Raw genomic sequence first — 18,135 nt, 5'->3', positions numbered from 1 at the left:
AGCGCGGGTCCCTTATAAACTCTGCTCCCTGTAAGGACGCATCACGGACCACATCCTTCCGCCGCGGTCACGTGACTCGCTCCTCCCACCCACGCATTGCCATCTATTCGACGCCCCTACCGTTTCCAATCTCCGACTTTTAAGTCTAGGGCGTAGCTGTGAAGAGAGAATGAATTGTTTTTATTTACGGCCTCAAGAAAAAGGCGCACTACTTTACAAGGCTTTTAAGATCAAAGGGTCACTCCCTTCCGCCGCCGGGGAGCGCGGAGGGATCCGCCACACTCATTTCCGGCGTTAGCCCGAAGGGCGGAGAGAGAAGTCTTTCAGCCCAAGAAAGGTTTATTACTGTGAAGTACGAGTTCTCCTAGTTCTCGCGCGAGATGCTGGAGGAGAGCGCGCATCAAGATGATTGGTCAGACATGGTGAGTCATATATATCTCGAGTTCCTATTGGTTCAGGCCCCTGACTTGCGCGGGAAGGGGCGGAGCGGCCGACGGTTCCAGCCGTCTGGTTCTGCGGTTCACTCGGTCTTCTCTGTGACGCCGCTTTGCGGTGGCTTCCTCAGCCGTACCCACCCGCAGCCGGTCAGGATTGCCCCAGGCAGCCCTGGCCCAGTGCGTCCCAAATAGTGGCGTTAAGCCCCGGCCCTTGCAGTCCTTTCCTGCCGTCCTCAGTGAAGCTCCAAACTAGCGACCAGGTTCAGGCCCAAAGATGAAACTAGGCAAAAGGAAATGTCATTTCGTGTGCATTTTCACACGCAAACACTTGCAAAATACTGAGGACGTGCAAGCCCTTCAGTAGTTGAAAGGGGAGGCTGATGACCTCAGTCGAGATCACCCGATCTATGTGCACTTACCATCAAAGGCGAGTCGGGGAAATGCGTAATCCTATAATCTAACCTATCGTATTTTTACATATCCGTTTAGCTAAAATATAACTTAGCTATTTTATTGAAGAATGCAGCCTATCACAGGGGAACTTCTTTCGGTTTATGTAGTTTCAGTTCCTCTAAGAAGGAGAGATTTTATTCAGCTGCTATCTCTCACTCTAGGGTAGTTTCAGTTAGCTCCCAACGCTGTAACTCCCAGGCATAACCGCTTCCCAGCAAGTCCTCCTAATGCCCAATTGCCGGAGTTTGTGTGTTTGGAGGCCGCAGTCCAGGTCAGGCCAACAACTTGCCCTCTCTACTGGGGAACTGTTAAGAGCAACAAGAAAGCCCTCCCCCACCCTCCAGCCCTCTCGTCAGGCACTGCAGGGGCAGAAACCTTGAGTTTCTGCTTCCATTCCTTTCAGTAAGCCCTACAAATATTATTTCTGAGGACTGATGTCAAAAATTTGGGAAGAACTGTCCTACATTACTGACCATTGACTTGATTCAGTCTAGCCCAGCAATTTTACAATGGTAAACTGAGGACTAAAGGGATGAAGGGTCTTGCCCAGTGAAGGCAGTATGGGGTAGGAGTTATAAGAGATTTTAGGGGCAAACCCCCAAAACTTGGCTCTTCCATTTATTAGCGGAGACATTTTGGTTGAGTGACTTATCCTCGCTGAGTCTCAGTTTCCTGAGCTGTAAAATGAAGCTAATGGTGAGTATCCTTACACTTAGAATGAAGTAAGATAATATAAGAAGGCACTGAGCTAAGCGCCTGGTATCTGATAAGTGCTGGATAAATGGTTGCTATTACTGCTATTATTAGAACTCAGGTCTCCTGACACACCTCCCAAGGCCCCCTCCCCATCTTCATTACATCATCCTGCTTCCTCAGAGGACTATTATTTACTGAGATGAAATCAACAACTATAAACAACTGGTATATGCAAAGCATACTGGATGCTTGATGTGGTTTTTTTTTCCCCTTGGGGAATCACGAGTATCTACATATATATAAGGCATCTAGTCTTTCAGTGCAAAGGCAGTAAGAATCCCTGAGCCACTACCCAAATCTTACAAAGGACCCTCGGGGCATGTCCTCCTTTCGCTGTCAGATGACCATGCAGATGGTTGAGAATTAAAAGTAATGCTGCCCCAGGTTGACACCGCAGAGGTGTGGGAGAATGACTCCAGTGGCACTTTGTCCCATCCTTTCTATTATGGTGACCCAGATCAAGCACTTCAAAGGTTCTCCTAGCTGCAAATGGAGAACCAGTCCCACTCCTGTAGGAAAATGTTTCATACCACACACACAAGTCAAAGCTGTTGGAAAGGAGACTTTTATTTTCTTCTTCCCATGCTGTGGAAGGACAGCATGTTCCCCAGCTTTATTTCCTCCCTCAAGGAGAAAAAGGGACGGTAGTTTTCTGGGTCTCAGGGCTAAGCTGCTTCTATATGGACCTAGCCAAGACAGGACAGAAAGACTGGTGACTGATTCCAAATCTATCAGCTAAACACATCAACTGCTTATTGAAGGGCAAGCGACTGGAAGGCAGGTTGTGGACTTGGCCTCAGGGGCCAAGCATAGAGAGCATAACATGATCAGAATGGAAAGGTAAACACCACGCTATATGCGGTTAACCCCAGAACTCACATCTCTGGTGTTTTGGCCGCTTAGAATCAGCCAAGTGTATCTACAAGGGCTACAGCCTCACAGCTCTAGTCCTAAGTCCTCTTACCGTTCTCTTTGGCCTTGAGCTTCAGCACGAAGAGCAGGGTTCTCACAAATCCTCTAAGAGCAGAAGTTCTCAACCAGGGTCATACTGTCAAAGATGTGCCACAGCAGAGCCTCTGGACACATGCAGGGATCCCAGCCCCGCCAGCACCTCTCCAGGACCTTTTGATCCTGAAGCTGATTCCTTGTCAAAACCATTTGAGCTCTCAACTTGAGTGGAGTAGAAGGGAGCAAAATCAGCTAATCCGGAGTGTGAACAGGACCACCAAGGGCTGAGCTCAGCAGGAAAGACTGTAGGCCTCACAACAGTTTTTCCAAACATGAGCTTCAATTATTTTTTTATTTGAAAAAAAAAAAGTCACAACCAAGCATATAAAGAAAACTACTGTTGTCCTGAACTCATGTTTTAGGAAGGGGCAACAGGGAAAAGCAAAATACACTTTGGAATTGATTGGGTTTTCAAGATGATGAGTCTTTTTTCAAGCATTAGGCTAACTATGTGCTTTGCTAACCTAGATGGTGCAAAAAAACTTCCAGCTGGAGAAGTCGGAGCAGATGCTGTTGCTTCAGGCAGAGGTGGGGGTTACTGAGTAGAAGGGCAGAGAAGCAGGAAGAGGCCCTACATCTTTCCCCAGAGATTAAAAAAAAAAAATGTGTGTGTATTGGCGGGGGGGGGGGGGGGGGGGGTCTTCCCCTCCTCCAACCAAGAATCTCAAAGCACTTGGCTGTCATCCAGGTGTTATGATGAGACTTGCCCCATCTCAGTCAGCAAACCCACCAGGACCTGAGCCAAGGATTCCCACCGCTTCTAGTTCTGAGGACTTCTAAGAGGTTCTTGCTTGTGAAGTGGCAAAGTTCTGCTTTTTGGTTTTGTGAAACATAGGTAAGAGACAGAGCTGCCCTGAGAAAGATGCTCTTTAAGAGGAGATACACTCAAATCACCATTACACTTGGCTTTGATAATTCAGGATTTGATCTTTAAAATCTTTTCTTTTTTGAGCTCTCCTTCCAATGTTTTATATGGAATTTGGTCAGACTCCAGCTTGGGAAAATTATAGGTTTTATAATATTCACATTGGGAAAACCAAATTCTTTATCTGAATGAAGACAAACCCATGCTTTTCCAACACATTCAGCCCTCCCCTCTCCCTTCCTTCCAGTGACACCAGATGGGCGCACTGGAACCGTCAATGCCAGGCTCCACCCCACATCCTCTACACCCTCTGTACATCCTCTACACCAACCCCCCAGGGTAGCACTCAGGCATATGGAGTGTTTTATAAACTCCAAGTTGATTCTGATGAACAGCCAGGATGGAGGAGCTCTCTCAGGGTTCTGGGTTTTCTATTTTTCATGCTCTCTCAATGTGTTCATACAAAAGAAACAACTGAACCATTTTAGGGAAGCTTTGCATGTATATGAGAGAAGAGGCAGGAAGAGTCTCCAAACATAGCCAAGGTTAACCCTAGTTCTCAACCTCCTAATCCAGGACAAAAAAGGGGACGGGAAGCTCTACCTTAAATTCAAAGGGAAGCTAAGGTTTCAATGCTATTTAAAGAGTCATTTCATGTCGCGGTCATTGGGAAGGAATGAGACAGCTGCAGAGAGCTTCACCAGAATCTCACTGATGGAGAGGTAGTAAGAATAAAAATAATAATAGGATTTGACGGCAGGAGAACAAAATACTGGATGGGCAGATCAGAAACAGAATTATCATCAGCCTCTTGGCACAAACAGGAAAAAATAAACACAGAACAAGAAGATGCACTGACATTGTATATTAAACATTCCTCCCCACTCTCAGGATACTTTTTACATTGCAATAAATAGTGCAATTCTAGCAGCGGGAAACAAGAAGGAACGTGGCAAGTACCCACCTCCCTCTCATATGTGTTTTAGCCATATGCTCTCTTCCTAGGTAGCACCGATTTCCCCAGGTGCTGGGTGAGAGACAGGACAGGGGGAAGAGGTCTGTGCATCTGTGCCTGCCCTTTGGCCTCTGGAGGTGCCTGGAGAGTTCAGCAAACACCTCCATCACGTTCCTGTGACAGACACTGGGGAGCGGAGGGCTGGCTGTTGGGCCCGTTCTTGCTCTAAGGCAACATCCTAGAAAGGCAGGGCCTGACGTGGGAGAAACATGGTCACTGACGTTCAGCCGCCTGTATAGCTGAACCTCTAGCACTAAGACTGTGTCCTTGAAGGCCTTGTCCTAATTGGCAAGAAGGTGAGGAAGGGGGCAAACAACAGCCCCTTCCCTCCCGGTCTTTGTCTGACTCCTGCACACGGTGGTGCTGGGCTGGACCAGCCACAGATGAGGCACAGACATCAAGCACGCAGACCCTCTCCACCACCTCCAGGTTCCCCCACTCTACACTCTCACTGATGGCCACTGAGAAACAGTCTCCGAATAACTCTGCATCCAGTTTATCTTGAGCCCTCACTCCCGGGTGCGGCATCAACAGTGCTCCCGTGAGAGACCTTCTTAGCACTTACGGATATGAGTTGGTCAAGAGTTGGGGGCGGGGGGGGGGGGGGCGGATGGGCTTCTTTTCCAGGAACCTGGGTCAAAGGCCAGCTTTTCCACCAGCTTTACCCCTAGAAACCCTAAATACTGTCTGGGCGCTCTCTGCAGAGTTCAGTTTGAAACATGCAATCATAACTTCAGTGACAGTCAACTACAAGGCAGCATCTTGATTAGGCAGATGTGCTCCAGAAAAAAAAGCAAAACAGGTGTGAACAGGTGGAAAAAGAGAAGACACTGAAAAGGGGCAGGTGGCAGGGCAGACGGAGCAGACCCGTGCCAAGATGCAGAGCACCAAGTGGCCTCCACAGCCCGGGCCGGCGCTCCGCCTTCTCAATTCACTCAAAGAAAAACGAGCCTGGGGCAAGGGGGAGGGGAGGAGTAGGGAGCACAGTGCTTGGTAACGAAAATAGAAACGGGTGGTGAGAAAAGAGGAGAGAGAGATGCCTTTCTCATCAGCGTGAAGTGCCCAGGCCGATGACCAGCAAAGATGGGAGGCACCTAGGGACCCTGTGAGGCACCAACCATGGAACCAAGTGTTTCTAACAGAGAATCCAGGGCCTGACCGCCCGACACCTGCCTTCACCTGCCCTATGTCTGCAGCAGCACCTCCGGCTCAGACAGTGAGCAATAGAGAGTGTATCCCAATTCGTCTATTTCCTCAGGGGTGAGCTCTGCAAATAAGTTCACCTTGGGGTTTAGGGCGCTGGGCAGGACTCCGGCCTCTAAGTAGCTGATGAGTCCCCTCAAGGCCTGCAGGAATCGGTCCGCCAGCACATCTGGAGACCAGTCAGCCTCCTCCTGGGCCAAGTGGAGGATGGCGTTGGTGAGCTGGCTGGCGCTGAGGTGGCCCAGGGCCGGAGTGGACTTGCACACGGCCTTGAGGATCTTGAGGCACAGAGAGCGGCAGCCCGAGTCAGCCTGGTCCAGAGCCCGCAAGCGCGCCGTCTCGGCGGGACGCAGGCTCAGCCGCCACAGGTTGTCATACTGGGCTAGCCGGTGTGGTTTGGCCACCAAGACAGTGTCACCAAGGGTCACTGATGGCAGGAAGTCAATGACGAGATGCCTGTCGCGCTCATACTGCACTTCCAGAGTCAGAGCCTCTGGGGGTGGGGCCGGTCGAATCACATAGTCCAAGAGGGACCCGATGGCCGGCCAGTTGATGGAGCCAGCCACTACCTTTTCGAACGTGTCTGCCACTGTCTTTGGAGAGAGGTAGCCCCCTACTACACAGCGGTCCCAGTAACTGCTACCACGAGGAAAGTACTCTGGGTTCTCCCGGCGAACCAGGAAGAAGCCGGGGATGTTCATGATGGTGTCCTCTCCAGGGATACACGACCACAGGTTCTGCTCCAGCACGAGGGGCACGATGAGTTGGATGTGGTCGGCTGTCACCACCTGGTGGAGAAGAATTAAAAAGGTTTTGAGGGATTTAATCTGCTCAAGAGCCAAGTTTCCCCAAACACGGGTCCCACCATCTTATATCCCCCCCAACAAAAAGGGAAACTAGGGCTTCCGTGGTGGCGCAGTGGTTGAGAATCTGCCTGCCAATGCAGGGGACATGGGTTCGAGCCCTGGTCTGGGACGATCCCACATGCCACGGAGCAACTGGGCCCGTGAGCCACAATTACTGAGCCTGCGCGTCTGGAGCCTGTGCTCCGCAACGAGAGGCCGCGATAGTGAGAGGGCCGCGCACCGCGATGAAGAGTGGCCCCCGCTTCCCGCAACTGGAGAAAGCCCTCACACAGAAACGAAGACCCAACACAGCCAAAAGTAAGTAAATAAATAATTAAAAAAAAAAAAAAGGGATATTCCATTGTTTAAAAAAAAAAAAACAAAAAACATTTGGGGCAAGCACCAAAGCTGCTTAAGAAGCTCCCTATAAAAAAAAAAAAAAAAGGGAAACTAAGAATTCTTCCACGTGACTATATCAATTCAGAGTATGGATTTCAACCCAGGTCTGTCGGACACCGGCGCCCGTGCTCATTCCACACACCACGTTGCCTCTGGACACAGGAGTACACATGACATCCCCCAGGCCTTGACGACCCGAAGGAAAGCCAGAAAGGAAAGATAGGGACAAGAATATAGGAAGGAGGAGGCCTCTGACAGCTTCCTAGAAGTTGTGAGTATGACTAAAAAACAAAAAACATTAAAGGCAGGGATCTCCAAATGCTACCGCAGTATGTGGAATTCAGACGCAGTAGGACTGACCTTTCTGGCAAGCCTGGGGGACTGACCTCCTGTACCAACAGACCTACTGAGAAGCATCCTGGTCAGTACAACCCTGCCCTTCGTAAGAACCCCCTGCTTACCTGCAGGTCATCATAGAGGCTGCCACTCAGGTACATGTCCCGAAGTGGCATGTCAGGCAACTTGGCCCGCAGGAAGCTCCGGAGCTCGGCACATATGTCCACGGCAGCTTGCTTGGCCCGAGCCTGCTCGCCAGCAGGGATGGCCGCCCGCTTCCGGTAGTAAGTAAGAAGTTTCTCCTGCAGGGACATGCGGAGTCGTGACTTCTTCAAGTCTACCTGGCCCTTCCTGGCCAATGGCTTGGGCCGGGGCAGGCAGAATGTATCTGCCAAGGCAAGAGAGAGAGGCACGTGAGCTCTTCCCGTGCTTGCTCATCCATGGCTGCCTCAGCCCCAAAGGAGACGGGCTTGGCACAAAAGGCTAGCATGGTGCCTGGCACGTATGTCCTTAAGAAATGTGTTGAATGCATGAGTAGCACTGAGAGCCCCGAGGTCAGTCCCAGAAGGGGTACCAGCCTTCCTCACCTGTGTCAAAGGCCAAGGAGCCTGTGGGAAGGGCCTGTAGGGACCTACTCAGGCCTGTCTTCATGTCCTTGTTGAGCAATCGGGGGGAGCCCATCCAGTTTGGTTCTTCCCAGCTCCTTTTCCCTGAATGGCTCAGGCGGGTGGGGCTGGTAGGGGCACTGATTGCCCTATCGTACATCTGAAACAGCAGAGAGGACCCAGCACATGACCTTCTTTCCTGTTTCCCTCCTTCCCAGCAGCTTTGCCTTAATGAGTTCAGCTACTATTTTTCAATAACTTTGTTTTATTCTAGATTATGGAATACTTTGCTCCGCACAGAAGATCTCAGGAAATACTAAATGATATAAATAAGAAACAGATTTATCCATAATGTCATAACCCAGAGATAATGGTTAATATTTTGGTATATTTCTTTCTGAAAATATATATTTGTGTAATTAGGATCCTCCTCTATATACACTTTTGAAAACTGATTTTTTTTTACGTATCATTTTTATCACTCCCCCATATCACTAAAAATGAATCAGTGTTGAACATTATGGTACAATTTCACTGAATGGCTACTCTGTGCCAGGAGTTGTTCTAGGTGCACAGAATAAAGCAGTAATCCAAAGAGACCCAATCCCTGCCCTCATGGAGTTTGCAGTTTAGCAGAGGGATACAGGCAATATATAATCAACAAGCTAAACCATGCAGATATAGGTGTTAAGAAAAGTAAAGTAGGAAGGAGAAATAGGAAAAATGTGTGGTGGGAGTCCTGCTATTTTAAATAAGGTAGTCAAGGAAGGATATTTTGATTATTTGCAATTTTTAACTCGCTGGGATAAACTTTTTATTTGTATCTCCAACAGTTTCTTTAGGGCGGAGTCCTAGAAGTAGATTTACTGAATCCTCTTAAGGTCTCGTCTAATAATGCCAAATTACCAAGTTACATTTCCATTAGCGGTATCGAAGTCTTATTCTAAGTCAGCTCCACTCGGCAGCCTCACCACCTCTCCAACCCCTGGCTGAGTGCACTTACCCGCTTAACCGCCAGCGTAGCAATGCCCAGCATGGCTGCTCCGCCCACCCCCAGCACCAGCCGGGCGTTGGAGAGCACAAAATCAATGGCCGTCCCGATGCCATTATCATCCTTCTTGCTTTTGCGCTCACCAGCGCCTGCCATTGCTCACCTGAGGATGAAGGCAGAACACAGCCATCACCACCTCGGACCCTGAGAACCAGCCCTCCTCCTCCCTCCCCCGTCAGGCCGGTCCCCAACAATTTCAGGGTACTCTGTGAGTTCCAGGAACCCAAATCCTCCTGCCTCTCGCGCTCCATGTTCTAGGGTCAGGAGGGAGGTGTCGTGTCCCTTGATGTATCTGGATGCAAGGCGGAGGAAATGATCATGCTAGTCACGGGAAAACCTCCCCGCCAGTCTATTGAGATTACAAAGAGCGATTAGAAGCTGTCAGCCCTTTCTCGTGTGAGTGAAGTACCCCGCCCCCACGCAATACAACCCTCCGGACCCCTTCCCAACATTACAACGCAGATCGTATTTTGATCCTCTGACCACTGCTTATGGAAGGTTAGATCTGAGAAGGTGTAAATTAATTAGAGACCCACCTAATCCCATCACATCACTTCACACATAGGGAGGTGACTTGCCAGAGGTCCCAGAGAAAAGCAATGACAAAGCCATATGCAAAACTCAGGCCGCCTCTCAACTCCTAGCATGATGGTTTTTCTACTGTATCATGTTTCCCCTTACCCAAGTCAAACTGTTCCTATTCTACGTATTTTCTGCGAAAAATAATAACAACAACAACACGGACTAAATACCCTGGCACACGGAGACATAACTACAAGTCCATATGTGAGAAAGATCCAAAGAAGAAAAGAACTCTCTGTGGACAGTCCCACTTGACAAATGCTTTGTTTCTTGGGGAAAGTGTGCAGGGGCACCACAAGAAGCTCAGGTGAGCCTGGCACTGCGACAGAGACTGAGAATAAACAAAACGGTCACTGCAGACTCAGCTGTTAACTGGAAAACCAAATACCCACCTGCTCAAGTGTGCATGGAAAATGAACTAAAAATGTGGTCGCCTACGCGGAGCTCATGGGCACAAGGCAGAAGAGGCTGGCCTCCGCACAGCGCTGGAGCGAGGCGAGCACGCCTTTGCTCCCCGGCAACAACGGGGTCATCCTGACTGAAGCTCCCCTAGTCTCCCAGTAAGCCCATTTCCCATGGAGTTAGAACCCTGGGCCTGACCCAGATAAAGGATGGCAAAGTGGCTCAAATCTGAACACTGCTACTCCTCCTACCTCCCGTGTCCTGCACGCCAGGAACTATGTAGGGAAAAACAGCTGTCTGCCATTCACCAATACACCTGTAACGGGAGGACAGAGCGGGACGAGATCACTGGTGCCTCTCCCAGTGAGAAGTAACATCCTCTCTAAACCCTTACAACTGGGTGTTGCTAGCGTTGCACGTCACGCCCCCGGCCTCCCCTGTCAACAAGAGAGAAATACGTCTGCCTCTACTTATTCCAGCAACTGAGTTAACTAAGAGTCGCTGTCAATCCCAAAATTATTTTCTTCCCTAACTAGAGTTCACAGCCATGGCACTTTTCTTTTCTCCACCTTTTACCATCGATAGGAGCCTCAGGTTTAGGGACCTAATGAGAGTCTGCTTGGCCAAATGAAATATACTCCCACTTCAAATGCACAGAGCAAACAAGGCTGAGGAGCAGAGTTAAACTCTGTATTTACAGGTGGGGTCAGGCAAGAGCTCTAGTCATCCTCCCTCCAGTGGCCACTGAGACAGAGATGGGACAGAAACTCATCTGAGGCAGAGTAATCCAATCAGGACAAAGCTGATCATTACACAGTTCCCGATACAAAACCATGACCACTGTTTTATTGCTTTTAAAACAAAAGAAACTTTAGGGATGTATTTACAATAGGGAGGACCACCCTCTGAGTCAGGGGTCCCCAACCCCCGGGCCGGTAGTGGTCCACAGCCTGTGAGGAACCAGGCCGCACAGCAGGAGGCGGGTGGTGGGCGAACGAGGAAAGCTTCACCTGCCGCTCCCATCGCTCCCCGTCGCTCCCCGTCGCTCCCATCACCGCCTGAGCCATCATCCCCGCCGCCCGGGCCCGGGGAAAAATTGTCTTCCACGAAACCGGTCCCTGGTGCCAAAAAGGTTGGGGACCGCTGCTCTAAATGATCCTTGCATGTGATGCAGCAGAGCAAGAAGGGCACATTCTCACTCCGCGCAGAAGCCGGAAGGAGCCTCTCTGGTTCCTTGGCCCCTCGGCCCCTCTGATGACTGGTGAGAACAAGGCACTGAGGTGGCATAATAGAAGAGCCTGGGTTTTAGTCGGAAATCTTGAGATTGAGTACTTGCCTTTGAGCCCTAATTAGCTGGGTGACCTCAAATGAGTTTCTTAACCCCTCAGCTATGTAATGGGGATAATGATGTCTGCATGGCCTAAATCACAGGGTTGTAGTGAGGAAAACATATCTACTAAAATACCGTATGTGAACACTTTATACACCGTAAAAGGACTCTACAAATGTGGGCCATCATTAAGTCTTTTAAGATCTCCATCCACAGGACAAAAGGTCAACTTCCAGAAGGCAGTCAGCAATCCAGACTGTCCTGTGAGTTACATTTTACCTTCTGAGATGGAGCCAGGAATGGCCTATGAAACCCAAGGTGATGCTATCCTGGGCTTGAGACCAAAACTATGAAGTTGAGCAGGCTTGGGAAAAGGCTTTTCTACTCTAGTGCAATATACTCCCCACCCCATCCAAGGACCAGGTGATGTCAAAGACCTGGTGACCTGGAAGAGGAAAGAACATCCACAGCTCCCATAGGGAGATCAAAGTTTCTATTCTAAAACTGAACTCAATCTGTTCCAGTTGAAACTACTTAAGCACAGTCTACCGTCCACTCAGGCTCTGCCGCACTAGCTGGGAGCCTGCGGGAGGCGGGAGCTCTGCCTGGCAAGGAGAGGGGCCTGGAGGAGCCCTGTTGTTTAATGGGTTTAGTTCCAGTTTTACAAGATGAAAAAGTTCTGGAGATCTCTTGCGCAACAATATGAATATTCTTTTTTTTTTTAATTTGTTTATTTATTTTTGGCTGCATTGGATCTTCGTTGCTGCGCACGAGCTTTCTCTAGTTGTGGCGAGTGGGGGCTACTCTTCATTGCGGTGCGCGGGCTTCTCATTGCTGTGGCTTCTCTTGTTGCAGAGCACGGGCCCTAGGCACGCGGGCTTCAGTAGTTGTGGCACGTGGTCTCAATAGTTGTGGCTCGCGGGCTCTAGAGCGCAGGCTCAGTAGTTGTGGCGCACGGGCTTAGTTGCTCCGCGGCATGTGGGATCTTCCCGGACTAGGGCTCGAACCCGTGTTCCCTGCATTGGTAGGCGGATTCTTAACCACTGCGCCACCAGGGAAGTCCCTACAATATGAATATTCTTAACACCACTGAACTGTACACTTACAAACAGTTAAAATATTGGAAAAAAAAAAAAAAAGAGGAGGCGGAATACTGACCTGGTGGGCAGGGCTAAGGATGGGGAATGTGAACTCTAGGCACATTTCAGACAAGTTGTTTAACCTGTCTCCTTAGATACAAAAATGGGAATAGAAATACTCATCACCGCATTACAGTGGGAATGATGAGTAATGGAGGCCCTGTATCTTCCTAGGATGACAGCACAGAACTGTGAAAATTCCAACTTATTCTCCTTGAAAAGGCCATATGACTTAAACATCTGGCTTGAGTAAACTTGAGAAGAGCTAACATATACTGAGTGTGTACCATGTGCTGGGCATTTTACACCTATTAGTTCCCTTGATCCTCACAACAATCCCATGAGATCAGTCACATTGTTATCTCCAACTTACAGATGAAGAAACTGAGGCAGAGGTTAAGTAATGGCCCAAGGTCACCATGTCAGAAAGTTGTGCAGCCAAGAGTTGAACCTAGAGCTCACGGGGCTGGGGAGTAGTTTACAGGGGTCCAAGTAGCCTGCAGCCCCTCCTCGTACACGTCTCCTCTCCACTAACCACTCGGACTCGGCCATACGCTTCCCGGGGGCATTGTGGCTCATTCCCTGCTGTGTCCTCAGGGCCAGCAGTATTTGACACGTAGCAAATATCTGTTGCATGAATGAGCTACTGATTCTATGGCTTTTTTTTTCTGGGCGGGGGGTTGGGGGTGGCGGTGAGGAGGTGGTAGCAGCACCTGTAACCCAACTCAGTCAAGAGACGAGGAACACAAAGCCTTCGGTGTTCACTTCCTCTCTCCCTGGGCAGGCAGGCCCTTGTGGGCATCATCTCTCACCTGGCCCTTTACTCCCCAAAGCCAGTCTGCCCATCAACCTGTGTAGCCGAGGAGGACCCAAAGCCACTACGTCAGGCTCCTCCTCCTGCTTTCCCTCCGTTAAAAACAGCGCCGTCCACCCAGCTGGCACGCCTCACACCTCACGGCCATCGCTCGCTCCTCTCTCCTCCTGCTGCGCCAGCTTCCGCCTGGAGAAGTCCGCTGCCGCACACGGTGTGCTCACGAGCCACCCCACCGCCGCAGTCCCTCCAGCTCACCTGGTCAGAGCCGCAGCCTCTGGTATCCCCTGCCAGTGTATTCTCCATGCTGCCACGGCCACGATCCCTCACCCACGCCATTCCCCTGCTGACAAAGCTCTGATGGTCCCCCTCTGTCAGATATCACGACCTCCTCAACAGGGGATTCGATGTCCTTCCAGACCTGGTCCAGCCTCACTCTGGTCACCTGCCTTACAGGTGCACCATTCGAGCCACTCTGGACTCGGGTTTCCAGACTATAAAATGTGGCAGTCTGTGTTTTCACCTCCACACTTGCTCATTGCCCGTCTGCCCGGCGAGCTTCTATTTCGCACCTGAGGCAGACCTCAAATGTCCTCTTTTCTGTAGCCACCTGTGATCCCTCCACCGCCATCCGCCCCCAAGGCACGGTTTTAGCATCATCCCTGTCTCCAAGCTCTTTACCCGACCTCTAGTACAGAGCTGTTCGCCCTGGAATTACCTCCCGCCGATCTCCACATGAGACCCGTCCCTTGATGGGCCACATCGTTCATCTCCACCTCAGAGCCTACCAGAATGCCAGGGCCAGAGAAGGCCCTCTGGGAAGTTGCTGAATTAAATACAATCATTTGGTTACAGTGGGACTATCACACTGGCATGGGAAGTAAATAGAACTAACATACCACTGGCCAAGAACCATTCCAAGTACTTTGTTTGCATTATCTCTTTTTTTTTTGGCCACACCGTGCGGCCCTCAGGATCTTAGTACCCGGACCAGGGATTGAACCTGGGCCCTCAGCAGTGAAAGCGCAGAGTCCTAACCACTGGACCGCCTGGGAATTCCCGAGTTGTCTCATTTAATTCTTGCAATAAGCTGAAGAGGTTAGGTACTGTTATTTCACAAATGAGGGAATGGAGGCCTAGACAGATTTAGTGATTTACCCTAAATCCCACAGTTGTTAGTAGCAGGGCCAGGAAGGCACCGTCCTCCAAGGTCTGTACACTATGTTTGCTTTAGAGACTGTTGCAACAAAGTCTAGTTATGTTTGGGGAAACATGATCTTGCCCTCAATAGAAGTGAATCTACCAAAGAATGAGGCAGCCAGGAACTGAGCTCTAATAGTTTTAACCAATGTCTTTTCTAGCATTTTCATATGTAAAATGTTTTATGAAACAAAATGGTCTCCCGGTGGGGCCTGAAACTCAGGGCCTTTTTTTTCTTAACAAGGGAACATACTTCTGTTAATATGTTGTATTTCCTCCATTGATTTATGACTAAAGGACTCTGGTCACTAAAAGGAAAGGTTCTCCCTCTCCTGGTCCCCTGCAACAGAAAAAATGAAACCTATAGGAACAAGGGCCTACCTACCTGAGGCTTCTTACCGCATCTGTGAGGTGGAGGTGGGAGAGAGGCAGGCGTGTCTATGGAAGGCACTTTTGTCCTCTTTCCCTTGGAATTAGGATGGGAGGGGAAAGGAGAGGATCCTAAATAATCCCTCCCAGTTTGCTGTGGAGGAATGCCAGGCCCTTTTCCAGCTGCCTCTCCCGGGCCGCAGGATCCTCTAGCTTCTGATTTTTCCGGAACTCACGGCGGATGGAGGCAAGGTAGAAGTCTCGATCAGTGTAGCGAAGCTCTCGGCCTTGGCGCAGCAGAGCCCGGTAGAGACTCAGCACCGCCTCTCGGCTCCATGGGGCCATGGGGGACTGACAGGGGCTGGGCGTCAAGCTATATGCAGAAGGGAAGAAAGAGAAGCCTAGAATCAGAATTAATGCTGGAAGGGCCTGTGGAGACTATCTAATTCAGTAGTTCTTAATCTAGGTCTCAGAGACCGCCCCCCCCCCCCCAAGGTCACAATATGACTTAGTGGCGGGGCTGGGACTATATCCCAGCCTACCGACTCCTGCTCCTGGGAAACTGCCGGTTACGCTGAAAGGCCAGGGCTTGGAAGCTGGGCTGTGTGTGCTTGAATCTTGGCTCTGCCACTTGTTTGCCATATAGCTTTGGGCAAAGTACATAACCTCTCTGAGCATCAGCTTCCTCACTTTTAAAATACAGATAATGCTATCTACCTTTACATATTGCTATGCATCAATACTATATACACTAACAGTACTTACCACATAGGGTTATTCTGAGAATTGCCTGAGATATCACTTGTAAAGCACCTGTAACAGAAGTTCACCACAAGGGGTGGTCTAGAGTCGTTGGAGACGAGGGGTCTCAGTCATACTTGAATCCTGGCACCACCGCTTATGAGCTCATTACCTTGGGCAAGTTTCTTAACTTCTCTGGGCTTACCTTAGTTCCTCATCTGTAAAATGAGGATTAAAATTGTATTTACCATATGGTTTGTATGAGGATTAAATGAGTTAATGTATGTAAACGTGGTTAGAATAGCACTCGGCATATACTAAGCAGTCTATCAGGGACAGGTATCAATATTATTAATGCTACCTACCCTCGTTTGTAAGTGCTCGATAAGTATTAGAATTAGATACACATAAACTGTCACCAGCTTCCTCCCGTAAAAATAAAGTCTTACACAATCACAGAGGGTTACCATCTGTAAAGTGCTTTGTCATCCATTATCACATTTAAACTGAGGACTTTATGAAGTAGCCAAGGTTCATAACAAGAAGCGTTAACGCTTATGGAGTGTTTACTATGTAGCACGCATGGGCTAAGCAGATCCCACGTGACAACTCTTCTCATTCCATCAACAATCCCAGTGTCGTCAGTATCCCCATTTTAAGTGGAGGAAACGGACGCTCCCAGAGGGAAGTAACTTGCCCACAAGCACCCAGCTATAAAGGGGGGGGGGGGCACTCCTGACCCCCAACTCTGACTGCCTGTGTAATGATAACTACTATTTGCTGGGATCTTACCATGTGTACAGCACTTCCAGGTGCTTTACAAACTTTCCCAGCACAGCGCCTGGCACATACCAAGGGCTCAAAAAAGAAACTGAACGAAAGAGGGAACCCTCACAACGTCCCTGTGTGGAAAAAAGCATCATCCCTCTTTATGAAATAAAGAACTGAGACTGAGTGGAAGAGGTATTTGACTGGTAAAAAGGTCTGGACTTTGGGCCCAAAGTCGGCTAGCCATCAGCCTCCGGCCTTCATAACTTGCTGCGCGAGCTTGAGGAAGCCACTGTCCGCGTCCCTTTTTCCTCAGCTGTAGAAGAGCGCCCCTCGGCCCCAAGGGCCTCCCGGAGTGGGAGAGATGAATCCAGAAATCAACAGGAAAAGTGCTTTATGAAGTAGGAGGCGATTGTCACGCGAGGGCTGTTACTACAAGGTCGATCGGCGAGTGGACCGCTGGGCCCCGGCAGGTCCCCCCGACCCTGCGGGGCGTCGCACCGAGGCGGGGTGGAGAGACCCCGAGGCTGGGGCAGGCCGGCTCAGGGGCCCCGGGAAGGCTCCGGAGGCTGAGGCGGGGCCCCGGAGCGGCCTCCAGGGGAAAGCCCAGGGCGGGCTGGGGCGAGACCCCCGACGACCAGGCCGGTAGCCCGGACCTGGGCCGGATGGGGGGGCCCAGACAGTGGCCCTGAGAGAAGGCGTGGCGAGCCCCCGACCCCGGCCCTCACTCCAGCCCTCACTCACCTGCGGACCGCGCGCGCTTCCACTCCTCGGGATTCGCCTCTCGCCCGGTATCTCTCCTGGGGTCACCCACCAACATGGCCCCTTCACTTCCGGGACACGACCTTGCGCACGGAGCTGAAGAGTGGGACCGAAGAGAACCTGGAGGCAGGCGGGGACTGGAGGACTTCCGGTCTTCCAGGCCTACGCCTCTCTAGGGGTGGGGCCAGGAGCCGCGTCAGGCTACGCCCCTTGCGCGGCTCCGCCCCACAGGCCGGAGTCCCTCCTCCGTAAGTGACGTCACCTAAGGACGGGCCGGCCGAGGCCATTCGGGCCCCGCCCACCCATTCGGGCCCCGCCCAGTCGGAGGGCCGAGGAGCCGTGGTCCGGGTTGGGTAGAGCTGGGGAAGGCCGGTTGCAGCCGTTGTGCGGCGTAGTCCCCCAACCTGCTGCCAGCTCTGTAGCCTGTCAGGCCCCAGCACTGTCTGCTGATCTCGGGCTGGAGCCATGGGCGTGCCTGGGGGAGGTTTAACACTAAGGGTATTCCCTATCGTGGCTTTTAAAGGTCTTCCGTTTTGTCAGACGGCTTTCTTTTCATCCCTCCGTGCTGTTCCCGCACCCCTGGCAAGGACCTACCTTTCAAGGTCCCCTTCAAATGTTCCCCTCTAGAAGTCTTTTACAGCCCCTTCCTCGCCCCTCATCCAACACACTTAGGTGTCTCCTTTGGGCCCCACAGAAATGTCTGCACACCACCGTTAGGGCTTCGCTCCTTCAACAACGAAACGTGTTTATTGGCGCCTGTTATTTGCCAGGCACTGTTTTTTAATTTCTGCATTAGTTTCTGTCTCTCATCAGATTTGAGGGCAGGAACCATGTCATTATGGAATCCGTAGAGGGAGAGGGGAAGAGGCAGGCTTTGGAATCAGGCCCAGGCGGCTCCAGATGCAGCTCCACCACTTAAGGACAGCTGCCTGCCCTCTGACAACTTTCCTAACCCCCTCAGCCCCTCTCCGCTTTTGTGAGGATTTAAAAGACATCTATCAGGAAGGGGTGGGCACTTACACAGAGCAGTTGCCCACCCATCCATTTATTCTTGCACA

At 50.7% G+C, this 18,135-nt stretch overlaps 2 protein-coding genes across 3 annotated transcripts; both read right to left on the bottom strand.

The window, feature by feature from the left end:
- Positions 1–4,369: 4,369 nt before the first annotated feature.
- On the bottom strand, positions 4,370–14,922 carry MIEF1 (mitochondrial elongation factor 1). Of its 2 annotated transcripts, none has more exons than XM_059937009.1 (5): positions 14,837–14,922; positions 8,926–9,076; positions 7,905–8,082; positions 7,443–7,705; positions 4,370–6,525 (listed from the first exon to the last, which is right to left on the bottom strand). In XM_059937009.1, the coding sequence occupies exons 2-5, from the start codon at positions 9,067–9,069 to the stop codon at positions 5,719–5,721; spliced, it is 1,392 nt and encodes a 463-aa protein (XP_059792992.1). In that variant the 5' UTR covers positions 9,070–9,076; positions 14,837–14,922; the 3' UTR covers positions 4,370–5,718. The 2 variants fall into 2 exon arrangements, with proteins under 2 accessions (XP_059792992.1, XP_059792991.1); XM_059937008.1 differs by having other exon boundaries at positions 14,823–14,913.
- A 7-nt stretch (positions 14,923–14,929) lies between these two features.
- LOC132373598 (mitochondrial ribosome and complex I assembly factor AltMIEF1) lies at positions 14,930–17,199 on the bottom strand. The gene is made up of 2 exons (XM_059937010.1): positions 17,060–17,199; positions 14,930–15,179 (listed from the first exon to the last, which is right to left on the bottom strand). Exon 2 carries the CDS (start codon positions 15,149–15,151, stop codon positions 14,939–14,941), a length of 213 nt encoding a protein of 70 aa, XP_059792993.1. The 5' UTR covers positions 15,152–15,179; positions 17,060–17,199; the 3' UTR covers positions 14,930–14,938.
- Positions 17,200–18,135: the final 936 nt, after the last annotated feature.

Source organism: Balaenoptera ricei, chromosome 10 (assembly GCF_028023285.1).
Source record: "Balaenoptera ricei isolate mBalRic1 chromosome 10, mBalRic1.hap2, whole genome shotgun sequence".
Lineage (NCBI taxonomy): Eukaryota > Metazoa > Chordata > Mammalia > Artiodactyla > Balaenopteridae > Balaenoptera > Balaenoptera ricei.
This window is presented reverse-complemented; position numbering and strand designations above follow the sequence as displayed.

Coding starts and splice junctions, on each gene's coding strand:
- MIEF1 (XM_059937009.1), bottom strand. CDS start 9,069: ATGGCAGGCGCTGGTGAGCGCAAAAGCAAGAAGGATGATAATGGCATC. Junction 8,083..8,925: donor CTACGCTGGCGGTTAAGCGG/GTAAGTGCACTC, acceptor CTGCTGTTTCAG/ATGTACGATAGGGCAATCAG. Junction 6,526..7,442: donor GCCTCTATGATGACCTGCAG/GTAAGCAGGGGG, acceptor CTTCTCCACCAG/GTGGTGACAGCCGACCACAT.
- LOC132373598 (XM_059937010.1), bottom strand. CDS start 15,151: ATGGCCCCATGGAGCCGAGAGGCGGTGCTGAGTCTCTACCGGGCTCTG.